We start from the raw sequence: 19,974 nt of genomic DNA on the forward strand, positions 1-19,974 counted from the left end.
CACTGGAGCTGTAGGCATTGAACGTGATCTCAGGCTATACATGAAGATTAGGAGCCTCCCAGGTCCAGCTTTCCAGGAGGAAGGAAGGATGAAAACCAACATCTGAGCCCTTCTCCATGCCAGGTTCTATGCTAGGTGCCCTCACATGAGACTGTATTTGACAGCTACCCTTTGAGGATGTAGAGATTCAGAAAGGTATAGCAACTTATGCAAGGTCACAAAGCTACCAGGTCTGGTTGCCAGAATCAGTAGGTCATTAGCAGCTTTCTTTGATGTCCCAGGTCAGGCACCGTCAGTCAGGTGTCACACAGCAGAGTTGGAGCAGGAGAATAATAAACTGCTGGGGATCGATCAGGTGGGAGCTGAGAGCAGGGACATAACCCGCTCCTCTCAGACGTCCAGAAGGCTCAAGTGTGAGTCACAGTGCTATGACTTCGGAGGAGCCTTCATGTGTAGAGGCCAGTGAACCTTCATAGCACTCCTCAGAGGGGGTTATTTTCACCCCCATTTTATAGCTTAAAACTAGCCCTAGATCACATGCCTCATAAGTGGAAAACAGGGATCTGAACTGAGACCTCTGGGTTACATGTCTCACGTTTTCTTCTCTCCACAGCAGGAGTTATCTTACCTTTGGTTACTATGTTTGCAGGTGAATCTGTGCAAATACTGTTGATTATGGAAGGTTTCAAAGACTTCTACAACTTGTAAATAAGAGCATAATCCTTAAAACAAGAAGACCATATGTGCTTGTCTTTGAGTCCTCTTGGAAGAGAGAGCTTAAAATTCTATATCCAATCCAACAGCTAGTCTCCTAGGGACAGACAGGGTGGTGACAGCATTGCAAAGCTGTGAACAGCAGGGTGGCCATGGCCTGAGGCCTTATCTGTCCTGTGGCTCCAGTCCAGGGCCCAAAAAGGCTGGTCTCCTTCCAATCAACAATAGCAACTACCATTTCTCCAGCTTGCATCTCCTGGCTGGGCTGGGATGGCTCCCAAATCCACATGTGATAAGAACACAAGTAATTTGTAACTACACAGCACCTTCTATTTACAGTACGTTTTAACATATACTGAGAGGTGCAAAAAACTCAAAGTTTCTGACTCTCAGAAGACTAAAAAAACCTGAACTTTCCAAACAGCATCAAGGAGGCCTGAAAAGACATTACTTAAAGCATGTCTGTCCTGGGGGTGGGCGGAGAAGATATTGAGCAGCTCCACTCAACAAGGACTACATTGTGTAATTCTCTGATCATTTTCTTGGTTGCGGTTTGTAATCAGTTAAAAAAAAAATCCTTTCGTTTTCCCAGAAGAACAGCTGAGAATGCACAGATCCCAGCCTTCGGGTTCAAATCATCCCTGTCAGTAGAGGATTTAGGACTACTGTCAGGCAGCTGGTGGACCTACAGTTAGTCCCGTTCTCTGGGTTCCCTCAACCTGGGGCCAGCAAGATGCCCAGCAGGGGCTGAGCTCACCTCTGACCCAGCTGCTCCAGGCCTCAGCACCCCAGGGACCCCTGGGGCCCGGACATGCACCATTCCTCACAATTCACTAACCCATCCACAACAGCTGCGTTCAAATACGAAGGGGCATTTCAAAATATTATCAAAACTCAACTTGAAATTTAAAAAATAAAAATTCAATGAATGGATGATTACTTCATAGAGGCATTCTTGGCTGTTAAGCCATTGTCATTCTACTAACTGAATAGATGACCTTCTATTAAATAGAATCTACTAATCTATTAGATTTTTTTTCAACTCTAAACCCAACTTTTCCTCTGGGCATGAAAAGCTTCCAATCTGCTGATAGCAGATGTGCCCACATATAAATAAAATGCAGATGTTTGCATGTGGACCTTCACATTTGGATCCTTCTGATTAACTTTGAGCTACAGACTGCTTTATGGGGGGGGGGACACCTGCTTTGTTAAGGAGAAAGCAGTCCTTATAGGACTTGATGGTTCTAAAGGGGGACAAATGAGACAATTTTTCAGATGAGGGCATTGACATAGCCCAGAGCAAAGTCTTTAAATCAGTGTTTAGAGAAGCGTCTGCTCGGATCTCGTGCCTCACACTTTTGCTGCAGTTTTGAAGAGCTGACACTGTAACATGGTAGGTTACTTACTGCCTGGGAAAGTATACTGGATTTTAACTTGGGATAATTCCGCAGACTTTCTGGCCCCTGTCAGTTAAAACACTTGTGACCAGTCAGTCAGCTCCACTCATGCAAATTAATGAAACATCACATTGTCCCGCTACAAGCTCCCACAGCACAAGGGGCAGAAGGAATTAGGCACTAGGCAGCTGTTCCCAGGAATGCGTGCCTCCACGTACCCACAGACAGGAAAAGGACCCGGATCGTCTCCAAGCGTTGATCCTTCAGCCATCCCAGCAACACAGACATCCAACAACAGGAACCAGACCCCTCTTAGCCCAAGGAAGGTCCCAGATTCAATAAAAATTTATCCTTGAAGATAAAGGAATCAAAGTGACACCGGCCAAACACTAATGTCAAGAGGAAATCCTGTCTGCAGACCTGTCGGAGAAGCCTTGCTCTGCCTGCAGAACAAAGGCTCCTTCTGTGACATCAAGCAGCAGGTTTAAGAGCGCTCTGGCTTTTCGCTTTGGCCACCTTTCAAAACCACAAGTACATCCAAGGGCAGCCAAGACAACAACAAAGCCAAGAGATACAGTCTCCGAATGAGGAGACCAACTCCCCCTTCCAGGCCTGCCTTCTGCCTGGCTCTTGGCAACTAAGGCTCTATTCTCCCCAAGGGGAGTGTCCAAGGCGCTGCTTTCACACTATGTGCAATGAGGCTGTCCATGCAAGAAGGTAGCTCAGAAGTTGCTCACAGCTGGCACCAACATTCTTGAGAGGCTGTGAGCACAGGGGAAGGCTCTACAGCACTTTCTGGGTTCTGGTCCTAGCTCAGTCACCCACCACGGTTATGGTCTGACTTTTAGGTGCCCCAACATCCCTGAGGCATTTTCTCATGATGAAATGAGAAATAATGATGATGATGATGATGATGACGCTCACGATGAAATCTGCTGTGTCTCTCACACAGGATGATGATGTTCAAACAAGATAATTTATGACCATATCCTTTAAGATATTTTAAAACTGTAAAATTTAAGAGAGAATAATTCATGTGGCTATGATAGCTTAATAATGCAAATTTTTAGGTCAAAGGAGAGACTTTCTCTGCTTTGCCTGGGGCCTCCCACAGGGTGAATATTCAATTACTATTCAATCATAACAATAAAAGTGACTTTTAATGATTGATATGGGAACATATTTGTTTGGAAAATAGCAAACTTGCAACTTATCAGAGTACTTCCCAAGACAAGGAGAAGCTGTCCGGAGGGTTTCTTTCTGCATGTAGGCAGGGTATACATGAAGAGTGGGTCCAGGCTCTCCATGATGGCCCCACTATCATCATGCCAACACCAAATGTGACCAAATGGAAGGTTTTCAGATTTGACATATCGGCAAGTCATGAAATTAACCCTTGAATTCACTATGAAAAGAAACAAGGAAGGCCAAAAATGTTTACATGAAAAAAGCCCCCCAAATATCAATAATCTTGTTAAAGGCAGACCTAACTAGTCTTAGATCCAAAGATCCAAGACGCTAACTTCAAAACAGACACGGCTCTCAGCTTCCAGTGGTAAGTGAGCTGGAGTGGTGGGCAGCTGGTGTCTCACAGCTCCGTGTAGGCTGTAAGCGTGAGTTGGGAATAGAAATGCTATTTCTCTCTTCCAGTAGTTCCCTTGTGGCACGTTAGCCAAAACCCCCCTCCTAGGAACTTGGGGTTCTCGTTCATTCTGCATGTCTCGAGCTCTTCATATGCACAAATTTTGTTTACACGGCGGCTTGTTCTTAAAAGGAATTGAAACAGCTCACAATCTTATTAGGACTACTTAAAAGGATTTTAAAAAAAAGAATATAAGGTACTTTGAACTCCTCAAAATTGGGAACACGTTAGGAGATTTAAAAAAATATCAGAGCAATAAAATATGTTAATAAGATGAGTGAGCAGTGGGGGCGGGGAGTAGGACTTGATCCTTTGACACACAGCCACGTGCTGTTTCACTCAGCATAATTTTAAAGGATATGCATTGGTTCCTTCCTGTAGGCGCCCTTAACAATAAGATATTTTAAATTAAAGAAGAAAGACGTGACTTTGGATGAACATTGTTCTGAATCATAAACAAGCCTCAATCAGCAGTGCTTGTTAAGGCTTCCACTGCCTGGACTTCAAACTCAGGACTTGCGCCCACCCGGAGAAGATCTTTTACAGAGATCTGATCTCTGTCCAAGTCAGTTTTCAAATCAAAAAAGCTTTGAACTTCTCACAGGTTGACAGCTTGGACCTTGGATGTTTATCAAGAACTTCCTGAAGATAGGAAGGGTGACTCCATTACTATCCCAGCACCCTGGGGTTTCCCCTTGTAAGAGCTGGCACCCAGCCAGGACCTTAGACCTTTAAGAAATGAGTTTGTGAATTGTCTGTGTGTGGTACATAGGAGACATCTAACTTAATACAGAGTTTAACTTAAAAAATAAAAAGTGGCCATAGGAAGCCAGGTAACAATTGGTTCTGACACCACCTCGTGCAGCCTTGCATTTGTGCTTATTTTTGGCTGACCAGAAGTGATTTTTCTTTGCTGCAATGATTACTCCCCTTCTGCCTCTTGCCCATGACACGATATGAACAATATTGTGTGTAGGTACAAACCTCCACATTTACCTGTTTCATCAGCAGGCCACCAACTAGCTCTCTGTCCTGGGAGGTCACCCACCTAGATTTTTTTTGGAGCAGGTCCAGGGCCTTCTATTGGACCTGTTTCACCCTGGGGAACCTTCTGGTCTGCTGTGAAAAACAGTTCAAAGCCCTCTAATGCTTTCCACAGAGACTATCTGGGCCTCCACTTATTTTCTTGTACTACTGCAATACCAAAACTAACTCTGAACTCTTGCCTGCCTAGCTCTCTCCCAACATCTATACAATTCTTCTCTCAAGTTGCTATACTCCAGCCACAGACCACACCAGCTTTGTTTTGGGTTTTTCAAACATGCCACACTTGTTCCCACCTCAATTTTTTTGCACTTGCTCTCCCTATGCCTGGAACAGCCTTCCACTGGTTCATCCATGCTATCTTCTCTCATTATGCAGGTCTTAGCTTAAATATCATCTCCTCAGAGACCTGTCCACCCTACAGAAAAGTTACAACCCCAATAAATCTTCAGCATATCACTCTACTTCCTCTATAACACTTACTGTAATCTGCAATTGTCTCGTTTATCTACTTTAATTTATTATCAGAGTTCTTTGCTAGAATATTAGCACTGGAAGGACACTGTTTCAGATGTTCCATAGCTATCCTGTTAGTTCACATATTTCTCCACCCTGTAAAAGGGCAAGAGTAGATTACTGGAATGATTTGGCTGCCAGAATGACTTCAATGTTGGATCAGCCCTTCAGTTAAGATACCCAGAGGAACTGAGAAAAAATTTTCAGGTGAAGCACTAGTGCTTATAAAATCAGTGTACTCTAATTAATGTGGGTGCTCAATATATAGACATTGAACAAATACATGAGCCAGGATCAAAGTGGCCTGCTTTGCTACAGAGTTGGACAAAAAGAGACACACCAGGAGATATAACAGAAGAAACCACCTCCATCTCTGTCTGATAGCATCACAGATTGCCGATCTTCCTGATCAGGAAAAGGGGTGCAGTTTCTAAACCAGCTCTAACAAGCAGGAACCAATCACAGCCAGGCCCATTACAAACCCAGAAAAGAAGCCTTTACAACCATAGGCTTATTTACCCAGATACTTGGTGGATAGAGGGAGAAATCAATTCTATTATATTCTGAAGCTGACCCGATGTGGTGTCCACACAAAATTTTATTTCAGCATGTTACTGCGACTAAATACAAGGAGATACAGGTCCTAATTTATAGACATCCTGGCATAGCTATAGAATTGGATGGATGTAGTTCAGAATCTGATGTTATGATTAAAAAAATTATTTTTGAGGGACTTAATGATGTCGGCAGCTGGCTTTGAAAATACTCTCAAATATTGGATAATATTAAGAAATGATTTATTATTTTTAAGTGTCATAGTTTTTTATATTATGGTTATGTATTTTTAAATAGGAGTCCTTATCTTTGAAAGACACATACTAAAATATTTACAGATAAAATAAAATAAAGTCTGAAATTTGCTTCAAAATAATACTAAAGGAAGGAAAGTGGGTGGGAGACTAGACAAAGCAGAACTGTCTGTGTGTTGATAACTCTTGAAGCTGGGTGATAGGTCCTTGGAAGTTAATTAAACTATTTGCTCTACTTTGTACATGTTTGACATTTTCCCCAAGAAAACAACTTTTTTTAAAAAAGCCCTTTCAGACAAGTCATTTTCCTTCATGAAATTAAAAAAGTTACCTGGAGGTGAAGGTTTCGCCTATCCAGTCTTGCAGTGGGTGCTCCTGGATGATGTCCTGGGTCAGAGGTGAGTTCTGCCGTGGGGATTTAGAATGGGGAAGGGTGCCCATGTGACTGAAGTTATCACAGGACCTGATGGGAGGAGGCCCTTTCTTTTTCCGTGGAAGGGTGCCGTGTATAGACACGTCTTGATAGGCATCTGTGTGATGATTGACGAGAGGTGACTTGCTGCTCAGAAGGTCCATGGACGAGGCCAGGGGGAACTGGTGATTCATAGGCATGTTTCTGGGAAGGCTTGCAAATTTTCCCGCAGCCATGATTCTCAACTCTAAAGGGGAATGAGAAGAGTGAAGGTATAAATCTAAGATAATCACAAGGCCTGAACTCCTACCTACAAAAGGAAATGGAAATATACCTCTTAACAGAAAATGTTCATGGAGCATTAAAAGGCAAACATTGATTGTCATCACTAGTGAAACTGAATACAAACAGGAAGTTTACTCATCTCCTTTTTCTGGTATTACAGAGGAGTTCTCCTGGGTTGGCAGCAGAGCCACCAATGGAAAAGGGCAAACACATTTCAGAGACTTTTGAGGCACATGAGCTGTTTTATTATTTCAGGCGACTGAAGCTGACGGAAAAGCACGACTAACAAAAAAGGTTACCGAGGAGGGACTCAAGGTTTCTGTAACAAGTGCATTAGAGAAAATGTTATAGATATGTTAGATAATTAGCTCACGTATATCCTCCACCCTGTAAATGATAAGAACAGGTGGAGATTATTGGAATTCCTTAGCTGCTAGAACACCTTCTGTGCCAGACCAGCCTCAGTTGTGCTACCCAGAGCAACCGGGCAGTTTTTCTGGCAAAGACTTGGTGCTTATAAATAAATCACTGTGCTCTAATTAACGAAGACAGGCCAGGGTCAGGGGTTAGGAGGTGGGCCACTCTTCCATACACAAGTGGGCTCAGCTGCAGAGGAAAGCCACTGAGATGGGGGCTCCATGTACACTGTCCCCCAGAGGGGTCAGGAATCTGCCTGTCACCATCAGGGTTAAGCAATGCACATGGTGCTTCTATAGTCAGGGAAGAGTGGAAAGGGAAGAGAAAAAAGAAAAGGATAAAAGCGGGGCAGGGGGAGAAAATGGTACCTGAGGTTGTGTGCAAAAGCAGCCCCAACAATTGTTCCCAGCTTGGACCACTAGTAGAAATGTTCACACTGAGAAAAGTCAGCGCCCCTAAAAATCCCCATTACAAACTATGGTTTTGACTTAAGCCAAATTATATGACATTTTTAAGGCCATCATATAGAGGAAAAGAAACACGAGCCTGAACAAAAATTAGGGCTAGTCCCTGGAGACATAAGGATCCAGAATATATCCCACTAGTCATGGTATCAGGCTGGTCTGGACCACACAGCAGCATAGTTAAGTCCAATGCACTGGCTTTCCCCGAGGCTGGTGAGCAGAATACGGCTTTGCTCTGCAGTCTGCTCTCATACCCTGCAGCCCCCATTTCGCACAGACCACGGTTTCCACTGCAAAGACTACAGCTCCGAGTGAAAATCCGCGCTTAATAGCACCCTTGCAGAGTCAGTTCCACAAAGGAACTGGGGACTTGGGACATGGCTTGCAGACACTCAAGAAGAACACGGCCCTCCAGGAGCTTATAGTGCAAGAGGCAGAACCAGGGGAAAGAACCAGTGTGCAGAGGAAACAACTGACAACAGAAATGCACTGAATCCACGGCTTCCACGTGCAACGGAGAGAAACACACAGGTGCTGGGAGCTGGGTGGAAGGAGACCCTTCTTTCAAGGTATATAATCCTAACCCTGTCCTCAGCTCTTTGCTAAACCTGGTAATTCTGGGGCTTGTCTGCTCCACGTCTAACTGGGACCACACAGAAGGCTGGCTCACAGAGGGTGCAGAACAATGGGGCTGTGCAGGCCCTTCCCCTGTGGGCCCCTCCCGGGTCTGACCAGTACCTGGCACACTGTCAGCACTTGCTCAACGTTAATCATTGTTATTAAAAAAGAAACCGAACTCCCTAGCCCTCCCTGCCTGACCACCAGTGACGTAAGCTGACTAGGATTCCTCACCCTACACACACACACGCCACAGCTGTGAACTCTCACCTGTTCAAGCTATCAGTACCTTCTTTCTTCATTAACAGGCCTGGATCATCTCAAAGAACCTTGTAGGGAGGCCCAGAGCACCCCACAGAGGCTCTTTGTGTGCAAAGGGCAACATGGTTGATCAACTCTATTTCCAGGCTAGAATGATGGGCAAAAGTTACACTGGCTCCAGTGTCTCCAGCAACCTGCTTCCTCTCTGCTTATCCAAGATCTACCTAGATTTCAAGATTGAGTTTAACTGTTCTAGAATGCCCTTCAGCAAGTTACCTCAGTTTCTTCTCTGATATTAACACCTGCCCTTCTACTTTCAATTCAACAAACATTTAAGTGTCTACTCCATATCAGGTACACAAAGAAACAAAAAGTCCTACTCTGAGAGAGAATAATATAGGGACCATCAACAGGGACTCATCAATAGGGGCCCTTAACATGCTGGACAAAAGAACAATTCATTTTGACAAAAGGATTCAAGGAGTATCACTGGAGATGAAAGATTTTGAAAGGTGGAAAATTGTAAGGAAAAGTCTTCCAGGAGGATGTTGTAATGGCAGATGCATAAAAACAGGGAAGTGCCCCCCTAGGCTCAGGAAACTGCAAATTTTGCGATCTGGCTGGAGCGAAGTGGTGGAGATGCATTTTCTGGAATAAGCACAGCTTAGGAGAAGGTCATAAAGTCTTAAAGATTGTGTCAAGGTGTCTGGACTTGACTGTAAGCGCTGGGGAAGATCTGGAAAGGAAGGACAGAATCCAGTCTGTGCCCAGGTAGGTAACTCTGGTACTTCTGGAGCGGAGAGAAGGGAGGCAGAGAGGTCGGTCAGGCTGATGGCAACATGCCAGCAAAGAACGATGAAGAACCTGACCTGGGGCAGTGGCCAGGGGAAAGAAAAGGAGGGACAGAGTGAAGAGCTAGGAGCTTGAGGCCTGTGGCTGAGAGGACAGAGGCCACAGCCATGGGAGGATGGTGCAATGCTATAACACACCGAATAGTGTAAGAAGGGGACCCCTGTAGGAAGGTGGGTAACGAACTCCCCACAGGAGCTATTGTGTGTGAAGTACCAGTAGGACAGTTTTGGCCTAGGAGGTTAGATACTGGTATGTGCAGTTAGGAGCCAGAAAAAGATGTAGATTTTAAAGAGTCATCAACATAAAGGGAATATTTAAACCAGAGAGTAGATCCTTTAGATTGTTATTATCAGATGTGATAACAGATGTGAAAGTACCTCTTAAACTGTCAGGAACCATACAATATCCGTGAATTATATCCCTACTCTCTCTCACCATGGCTGCTTCAAGCCCTGAAAGACCAAAGCGAGGAATGAGTTCTGAAAAATTAAAATGGTGGTTCTCAACCTGGCTGAACATTAAGAAGCCTCCAGAAAGCTTTTAAAATCCCAACACCCATGACCATCCAGACCAATGAAATCCAGACCATCCAGACCATCCATTGGCCACCATCCAGACCAATGAAATCAGAATCTCGGCAGGTAGGACCCAGACAGCAGCCTTTTTAAAGGTCCCCAGTATTGTCTAACTTGGAGGCCGGGTTGACAACTCCTAGATAAGTGAGTGTCTTTGGTACACCGCAACTTACACTCAGATTCTTTTTTTTTTTACCTGGGCAATGGAAGAGAATGACAAGGAGGAAGTATCATTTAGTCAACAGAAGCATTCATTCATTCTTCTATTCAACACTCATTTAAGGAGGGCATCCTGTGTGGCAGGCACTGTGTTGGGTGTAGGGATAGTGTCAAACAACTGTCCTCATGAGGTTACTACTCTATGGAGGAAGTAAACAATAAGCAATGACCATAGCGTTGGTGATTCCCAGTGCTATGGAAGCACACAGAGTGGGGACCAGGGTCTAGATTAATCTAGCATCCAGGAAAGGCTTCCCTAAGGAAGGGATGCTGACCTGGAGAAAGTGAAGCAGAGTTTACTAACTAGAGGGAGAATATCATCCAAGTTGAAGTTTCCAGAGAGTTCTCAGCTGCAAACAAATTGGAAATATGTGAGCCAGGCTCTCCGCTACAACTGGGTGCCTCTAAATTGGAACTCCTCCCCATTAAAATACAGCCTTGTTCTGTGTCTAGTCACTTGGAAAGACTGGTTCAACCCTGGACCCTGTGTCAAGCTTGAATCAGTCCAATGGTGAGGGAGGTGGGCCCAGCCCAGAGACATAGCTTAAAAGAAAAGTGGGGCAGGGGGTGAAAGGGGGAACTACAGGTGGAAGGAGCTCATTTACAATCTTTTGGGTCGTTCTATTTCCTACTTGAGCTTTATTTATTTTTAATTTTTCTAGAGCCCAGGGGAAATCCATAGGATGGAAGTGCATGGTGTATAGTTGGAATCAAGGTTAAAGACAAGTACATTCCATTTGACAGAGAAGCCACTTGCCACATTTGACCACTAGGCAGAATCCCAGCATGTTATATGGAGATGGGATCTCAGAGAATCAAGCCCCTTTCTTTTCCAGATAAGAAATATAAATATTCACTCATTCAACATATATTATCTGAGGGTTTACAATGTTGCAGGACTGAGGATATAATAAACTAAACAAGGTCCTGCTTTCATAGAGCCTACACTGTGATGGAGGAATCCAATCAACACAGACAAGAAAACAAATTAGGTCATAGCCCAGTCATAAGGGCACTAAACACAAAATGGGATGAAATGATAGAGCATGCTGACTGGAGATGGAGGGCTATTTTAGATTATGGTGGTCTGGGAAGGCCTCACTGCAGAGGTAATAATGACATGAGGCCTGAAAAAAAGAGATGCAATCAATCAAGGGAAGATTTGGATGGAGTTCCAGGCAGGGGATTCTGTAAATGCCAAGGCCCTGAGGTGGGAACACGTGGTTCGAAGAGCACTGTGGAGACTAAACCCAAGTCTCCAGTCTCTGGCTTCCATGTTTTCTCCACTTGGAGATGTTTCCGTCTTCATGTTCCTAGTCATCATGTACTTTTTATGCAGTACTGTATTTGATGTTTTAAAATTAGATGTGGTCTGACTCAGAGTCTAGGCTTTGGAGTCAGACACTTAGAAGTTAAAATCCCTACTCTGCCATTGACTTCCTAGCTGTATGGCCTGGGACAAGTTACTCAACCTCTCTGGCAGTCAGTTTCTCGTTTGAAAAAATTGACACTACCTACTGCCTGAGGTTGTTCTGAAAAGTAAATGTGATCGTGTATGGGAAGCCTTTGACATATAGCTACTCAATAAGTAGCAATTCTCCTCTAAGAAGGGCAGGGACCATGTCTGTCTTGCTTGTCATTGTATCTCAATTACAAGGAGAGTTCCCAAATGAAGTCATGCTTCTGGGGAAGACTGCAGCCAGGAAAGGTGAAGACGTAAATGTTTAACCTAAAGCAATAAATGCAAACACACCAAACCAAGTAGGATGTAGACACAGATACACACACAGGCACACCAAGTGAGCAGGTATGCAGTCTTTAAAAGAAAAACTCAGGTGAGATTTTGGCCATCAGGCTTCACCTCTTTCTACTGTGCAGGCAAACAGACATAGTGTCCTGACTCAGTTTAATGCCAGATCTTAAAATATATATTGTCATGCACTGCATAATGACATTTTGGTCAATGATGGACTGCATATATGACAGTGATGCCATAAGATTATAATGGAGTTGAAAATTTGTATCGCCTAGTGATGTCATAGCCATCGTAATACACCGTGTTATGTGTTTGTGGTGATGCAGGTGTGAACAAACCTGTGCTGCCAGTTGTATAAAAGTATAGTGCGTACGATTAGGTATAGTAGATAATACTTGGTAATGATAATGAATGACTATGTCACTGGGTTGTATATTTACTATACTTTTTATCCTTCTTCTAGAGTGTACTCTTTCTACTTATAAAAAAAACCAATTTGCTATAAAACAGTATGCCATGTTATACCAGCTCAGACACATGCATCTCATGCTCACTCCATCTCTTAACGACATTATTTTTCTCTTATGTTTGATTTAATCTCGTGTTGTTTAATAAATTCATTGTAGCCTAAGTATGCAGTGTTTATAAAGTCTATAGTAGTGTACAGTAATGTCCTAGGCCTTCACATTCACTCACCACTCACTCACTGACTCACCCAGAGCAACTTCCTGTCTTGCAAGCTCCATTCATGGTACATACCCTGTACAGGTGTACCATTTTTTATCTTTTACACTGTATTTTTTACTGTACCATTTCTGTGTTTAGGTATGTTTTGATACACAAATATTTACTATTTGAATTACCTACAGTATGCAGTACAGTAACATGCTGTATAGGTTTGTAACCTAGGAGCAATAGGCCATACCATGTAGCCTACATGTGTAGTAGGCTGTACCATCTGGGTTTGTGTAAGTGCACGCTATGATGTTCGCATAACGATGAAATCACCTAATGATGCATTTCCCAGAATGCATCCCTGTTGGTGACTGGTGAATGACTGTACAAAGGTCAAAGACTCTATATATCTTGATAGGGATATAAAACCAATGTGAACATTCAAACAGCTGAAATCTCAACAGGGATAACAGCAAGCCTGACACATTCCCAACTTATGTGCCACCTTCCTGACTCTGGTCAGTGGCTGTGCTTGGAAACGCTTGGGAATAGCAGCCAGACTCACTTGCTTTACCAGGATGTCTCAAAGAAACTGATGATCACATGGAAGTCAAGGCAGAAATAAGCGGCCCACTGGCTTGGATTTTTCTATTTCACTTTTGAAATGAGATATTTTCAGGTCAAACTCAGATGGTCACATGATGTGGGCTTTAAGAACTTTCTATAATATTTTAAACTCTGAAAATGTAACTGCCTGTACTGCCCCATTATGACCACAGCAGAGAATTGGCAATTTGGATATGTACTTTTATATCTTCTCTGCGGAGTCTGACAGGAAGAGGAGATGCCACATATAAAATTGGCTTATTAACTTAGAATGAAGTTTTACGTGGGTTTAAAAATTAAGGGTATCCCTTTATTTTTGAAGTAAACTTCTGAAGTCTAGCCAAATGATTGAAGTATGAATAATTCTTCCATGGATTGTATTTCAAGCAACACAGAACAGGATTTACATGATAAGGTTCTTAAGATTAGCATCCATTTGACAAGCAGTCCTTTCTGTATGAATAGGGGAGACTGAGAGCTTGGTTAGTCATCCTAGAAATGTCAGCAGCAGTTTAGAAAAAGTTGGAGTGGGGTGGGAGTGAGGGAGCCCCTGGCATGGCAAGCTGTTTACGTTGTATGCCGTCGCCCGTCCCCTTGCACGCCCGCGTACAGCCGCCAGGCCTGTGGCCTCCCCATTATTAAGTCGGCAGCCTCTTCCACTGCGGACCCCACTCTGCTGCGCCCCGCCCCCAGCGCCGAGGCCTCCCTCGGCTTCCCGGATCTCGCCCCAGTCCTTGGCAACACGCGGGGAGATTATCCGCTCTCGAACTGACCTCCCCTCCGCCAATGTATTTTCCTTGGAGAGCGGTGCGTACGTAGCCTTGGGAGATAAGAGTCAAGGTTTAAAAGAATCTCTGAATGCCTGGCTCTGTTTTCTATCTCAGCTAATGGCTTTAGGCAAAAGCAGAGGCTAAGTTAAGGCAACCGGTCTTTCCCTTTCGTACCCTGCTTCAAGCGAGATAACACCAAAAACAGAGTTTTCCACCCCCACCCTCCCCCCAAACCCCAGCAACGACCCACCGTGCTCCCCACGGAACACGCCGCCTCACCACCTACTTCGGAGCCCACTAGATCTTTCCCCGATGAATGTCTGTCTACACCTGATCAAACTTTTAAAGTGGTGGCAGTCTCATCCGGTAAGGAAAGATGGTCTGAGATCTGAACCTCCTTCCTGTCGCGCCCACCGTCCGTCCGTCCGTCCTCCCTCCCTTCTCTGCCTTCACCTCCCCTTCCCTCCCCTCTCCGAAGCCGAGGGAGCGACACAACCAACTATTCATTCTTTCTCAACAAAGGGAGAGAGGGAGGGAGATGTTGTCAACAGTTACACGGCAGGCTCCTTCGCTTTCTTTGCAAACTTTCCAAGAGATCAGTGGCGAAACTCTCCTTCTCCAAGCCCAGGGCTTCCAGCGGAGCCCTTTGGTCCTCGCGTCCCCTGACCCCCGCCGGCTTCGGGACAGAGAGGGACCGGACGGAGAGGGGCGGCTGGCCGAGCAACCTGGACCTGCAGGGGCTCAGGAGAGGCCAGGGAAGATGCCGCTCCAGAGCAAAGAGCAGAGATGCTCGCCGCAAGTCGCTGGGCGCCTCTCGCCGCGGGCCATATCTGGGGAAATCCCAGCCGGTTCAGGGCCCCCCGAGGGCGCAAGTCCCGTAGCCACTTCAGTCAGTCCTGTCCCCAAACGCCACCTCTGCTGGGGGGTTGGAGGAGGGCGCCGTCTCTACTTTCCCTGTAGCCTAACTTTCTCCAAAAACTTTCCCAGCCTGTCCTCCACGGGGAGGGAGAAGCCGAGGCGCCCCGGGAGGCTCAGCCACCCCGCGGGACGCGCGGCGCCGGGTGGAAACTCACCTCCCGCGCGGCGCTCGGTTCTGCGGCTGGGGCTCAAAGGCTCCGCACAGAGGCCCCCGCGCTGCGGCTGCTCTGGGAGTTGGGGCCGCTCATCGTCGTCCGGGAGCGCCCGCCGAGATGCCCGCGCGCGGCTCTCCGGTGCGCCGGACGGCTCCGGTCCTGGCAGCTGCAAGCGCGGCTCTGAGCCGGAGGCGCGCTCTCTGGCCCTCAACTGGTGATTTGAGGCTTCGCGGCCCCACCCCGGCAAGCCGATTCGCACCGCCTGGCGGAACCCCCCGCGACATTTACATGCGGTGACCTCGCTTTGCACTCGTCTGCTCAGATTTTAGTTTGGCTCTCCTCGTATGTCCCCGAAAAGACTATCCTCAAACGTAGATCGACCACTTACTTCCTCACTCTACCCCTCTCGAGAGACAACCCCTTCTAATCCATTCCTCCCCCTTCCCCGCGTTATTTAATTACCCAGCAGATTGGCTTTGCTCAACTGCAGACACCTAGCTGGCTTTCAGTTTAAAGGGCTTTGATGGGACAAAGATCCAGGTAACCACAAATAACCAAGCCATGAAAACAGGCAAATCCGTTACACCTGCCTGGACATATTGAAAGCAAAGTGGGAGGTAAAAGTGGCACTTCAGTACTAGATGGCTTGGTGGGATGAAAAATTGGAGCCAACTAGAGGACTTACACTATCAGATATCAGCATCTATTAAAAAGCTATAGAAATAGTAACTGGCAGCAAGAATAGACAAACTGACCAATAGAATAGAGACTGTAGGAAGAGATCTACATTATACGGTCCTTGATTTATGTCAAAGATGCTGCTGGGATGCACTGGAAAAGGACAGTCTATCTTGTCAGTAAATTATGCTGGATCAACTGAACACCAACCAACACGGAGAAAAAAGAACTTTGACCCCTACCTCGTACCATACCAAAAAAATCAATTCCAGATGGATTTTACATCTGCGAATACATGTAAAAGGGAAAACAGTAAAACTATCCAAAGAAAATATTAAAAAATCTTCATGACCTTGAGGTGGGCAAAGACTTCTTTTTTTCTTCGGCAAAGACTTCTTAAACACATACAGTACTAACTATAAAGGAAGAAAGTGATCATCAGACAACAATAATACTAAGAACTCCTGTTCATCAAAAGACACCATTAGGGACGTGTCGAGCCAAGTGAGTGAGAAAAGATAATTGCAACACATATATCCAAAGAATGTAAAAATAACACTTACAAATCAGCAAGAAGAAGGCAGAAAATCCAACAGAAAATTGGCAGATTATTTCAACAGATATTTCTCAAGAGGGGATAAACAAGTATTTCTCAAAAAAAAGCCAACAAACATGAAAAAGTTCTCAATTATTAATCATCCCAGAACTGCAAATTGAAGTTGCAGTCTCACTTCACACCCACCAGAATGGCTAAAATTAGAGAACTTTAGAAACTTGTTTGGCATTATCTACTAAATGAACAGGTAGCCTGTGACCCAGCAATTCATCCCTAGGTATATGCCTAACAGAGATGTATGCACAGATTCACCAAAGACATGTTCAAAATGTTTATAGCGTCTCTCTTTATAACAGCCTAAAAGAAACAACCCAAATGTCCATCAATGGAAGAGAAATAAACTGTGTGGAATACTATACAATAATAAGAATGAATGAGCTACATCTACACTCAAAGAGATGCTTTAAAGCTGGGCACAAAAGAATACATATCCATGATGTTAAAGGTGGAGATAGTGATTATCTTGAGGAGTGGGTAGTGTTGGAAAGGGAGCCCAGAGGGGGATCTCTCTAGGTGTTGGTACTGTAGGTGTACCTTGGAGATATTGCAAGTTCGATTCCAGAACACTGCAATAAAGTGAGTATCACAATAAAGCAAGTCACAATCTTTTTGCTGGTGGAGGGTCTTCAGTTTGTAAAAAGCGCAACATCTGTGAAGTGCAATAAAACAAAGCACAATAAAACGAGGTGTGCTTGTGTTCTTTTCCTTGACCCGGGTGCTGGTTACATAAATGTGTCCTATTTTATAAAAATTAACTGTCTTTCACTTTATAATAATTAATTGGTTTGTGCACTGCTCTGCATGTATGTTTTACTCCTGTAAAAATGTTTTAAAAATCATGTCATGTTGGATATATTTTATATCATTCCCCCAAGAAAGACCTATTGGTAAGTCTGCAAGATTCTAAGTGCAGCATCCTTAAGAATGAGTTTCTACATTTTACGTATGGCTGTTTTGTGGGTTTTTTTTTAATCTTTCCTACCTCATTAGATGCACAAACTTTTGATTTTTGTTGGATTTTCCCAAAGTGTTTACTGCAGTGAGTGTCAAACAGACCAGCTGGTATACTTCTAAATTGAATTATTAGAAATGCATTTACTGACTTCCTGCTGTTCTGGGGTGTCAGTGAAAACAGTGGTAAAACTTACTTTGGTTTTTCTTGATTTTCAAATTCCCCAAGCACCTACTATATGTAAAATTTCTATTGCGTGGTGCATCATGGGGAGGTAACAATAAAGAAAGACCAGAAGACAACATACAGAGAAGCTTTGGTCAAGTCACTGTTCCTCTTAATCCCTCCATTTCCTCATAAGTGAGTGAGTGAATAAATCGGAGGAGTCAAGGAAGTAATGGATGTGAAAGTGCCTAGCATATAGTAGTTACCATTAACTATTACTAGAATTGGTGACCCATTCTATCGCTTGTCATCACAATACCCTTGGGAGATAAGAAGCATCTTTATGTCCATTTATATGGGAGGAAACAGACTCAGGAAGATTAAGTAACTTCAACCATAAATTCATTCAACAAATATTTGTTGCATGCATACTATGTGCCAAGATCCATAGCTAGTGAGAAGCTGAATCAGAATTTTAATCAAAGCAGAATCAGGTATTTCAACCAAAGTTCAGCAGACTTGCCACCATACCACGACTACTTTCATACCTGTATCCACAGTGCCTAGCACACAGTAGGTGTGCAATACATTAATGGATGAGTAATAGGAATATTTTAATACAATCATTTGATTAGGTAATATTTGCACGGTTCACAAATTAAAATATAAATATAATGGTATACAGTGAAAAGCCTTCCTCTTAACTGTGTCCCCCATCTGCCCAGTCTCCCTCCCACCATAGATATCTACAGCTATTAATATTGTATATGGCTACCAGAGTTTTTCTGAGCATGTGTGTTAACCCCACCCCTACACAAAAAGTGATGTACTATACCTACAGTTCTACACTTGGCTTTTTTTTCACTTAATGTGTCTTGGATATTTTACCATATTAGTGCATGCTATTCCTTTGAAGATATGTATCACAATTTATTCAATTAGTGCCCTATTGATGGACATTTAGATTGCTTCCCATAATTTCCTACTACAAACAACATTGCAGTGAATAATCTTGTACATACGTCATTGATATGTGTAAGTATATCAGTAAGACAAATTTCCAGAGGTAAAATTGCCGAGTAATCTTGATAAGTAATGCCAAATTGCCTTCTATAGGGATTGCAACAATTTCTACTCCCCAGTAATATAAGAAAATGCCTGTTTCCCCATGCTGGCAAGAATATGTCATTAAACTTTTGAATTTTTGTCAACCTGATAAATAAAATATGAATTTTAGTGCGATTTTAAGTTGCATTTCTCTTATAATAACTGAGGCTGCTCATCTTTTCATGTTTAATAGCCATTTGTTTTTTTTATTTTTGGAATTTGTACTTCCATTTTTCTATTCATTTGTAGGTTTATTATCAATTTTCTAGGACCTCCTTCCAAATAAGGAGGCTTAGCTCTTTGTGATATGAGCTGCAATATATACTTGCAGTATTTTTTTCAATGATAACATCAAAGAAAAGAGGCGATATATACAAAGCACTGTTATTTTAGGAAGCTAATTCTAGAAGCTGTGTAGAATAAACTAGAAACATGAGGGCCAAGGCAGGAAGGACACTGATTAGAAGACTATGGCAATTGTCACATGACAAGGGCTTTGACTAGCTGGTGACAGTGGGAATGGAAGGACTTAAATGACCAAAGTTATTACCAAGGACTAATTGGAAGAGTTAATAATTAGCAATGATAACAATGACAATAACAGTAGCTACAATTGGTTTAGGAATAACAACAAGCCACACGCAATATGCTAAGTGCTTTACAAGCTTTAAGCCATGAGCTGATACTATTATTGCCCCCACTTCACAAATGAGAAAAGTGAGTTTTAGCAGTTAAGGAACTTACTGAAATTCACACTAGATGTAAATGGCAGAAGCAAGGTTAACCCCAGGTGTGTCCGACCCCAGCTGCCTGGCAGGGTGGAGGAAAATGATCAAAGGTCTACAGTGTGAATGCCTGAGTAATGAATGCCTGGCTTGACGACAGATGAAGAAGCTAGGGAACAGCTGCCTCTGGCTGCAGAGCAACACACTCACTTTTAGGTACACTGAGCATTTTTCTAAACCTTTCATGTACATGATCACTCTTCTCACAATGTCTCTGTGAGTCTATGGGGGTGGTATTATCCCCATTTTACCAATGAGAAGACCGAGGCACCAAATTAAATAACCAGCCCTAGCTCAGAAGATTTGTTCTCTTGTAAACCTTCCCTGAAACCCAGAACAGATCACATACCTCAGTTATATGTGCCTTACAGCCTCTTTTTCTGCCTGGAATTTGTCACAGTTCATAATTACACATTTATTTCTGTTATTTCTGTTGCTCTATAGACTCTAAGACCTATGTCTGGTTTTGCATTTGTTTTGTTCTTAGTTTGAGGCCTGGCACTTATTGACAGTCAATATTTATTGAATGAATGAATGAGTGAACTCCAGGCTTTTAGACCATT

The 19,974-nt window shown here is 43.7% G+C and overlaps 1 protein-coding gene across 1 annotated transcript in view; it reads right to left on the minus strand.

Annotated features, from left to right (window-relative positions):
- The window catches only part of BCAR3 (BCAR3 adaptor protein, NSP family member), a 105,975-nt gene extending 90,680 nt beyond the window's left edge, over positions 1–15,295 (minus strand). Inside the window, exons 1-2 of the mRNA XM_019667552.1 lie at positions 15,109–15,295; positions 6,457–6,784 (exon numbers count right to left, since the gene is read on the minus strand). Of these exons, the coding sequence (XP_019523097.1) occupies positions 6,457–6,773 (317 nt within the window). The 5' untranslated portion in view covers positions 6,774–6,784; positions 15,109–15,295. The remainder of the gene's footprint in view (positions 1–6,456; positions 6,785–15,108) is intronic.
- Positions 15,296–19,974: the final 4,679 nt, after the last annotated feature.

This window comes from Hipposideros armiger, unplaced genomic scaffold, assembly GCF_001890085.2.
Source record: "Hipposideros armiger isolate ML-2016 unplaced genomic scaffold, ASM189008v1 scaffold_501, whole genome shotgun sequence".
In the NCBI taxonomy this organism is placed as follows: domain Eukaryota; kingdom Metazoa; phylum Chordata; class Mammalia; order Chiroptera; family Hipposideridae; genus Hipposideros; species Hipposideros armiger.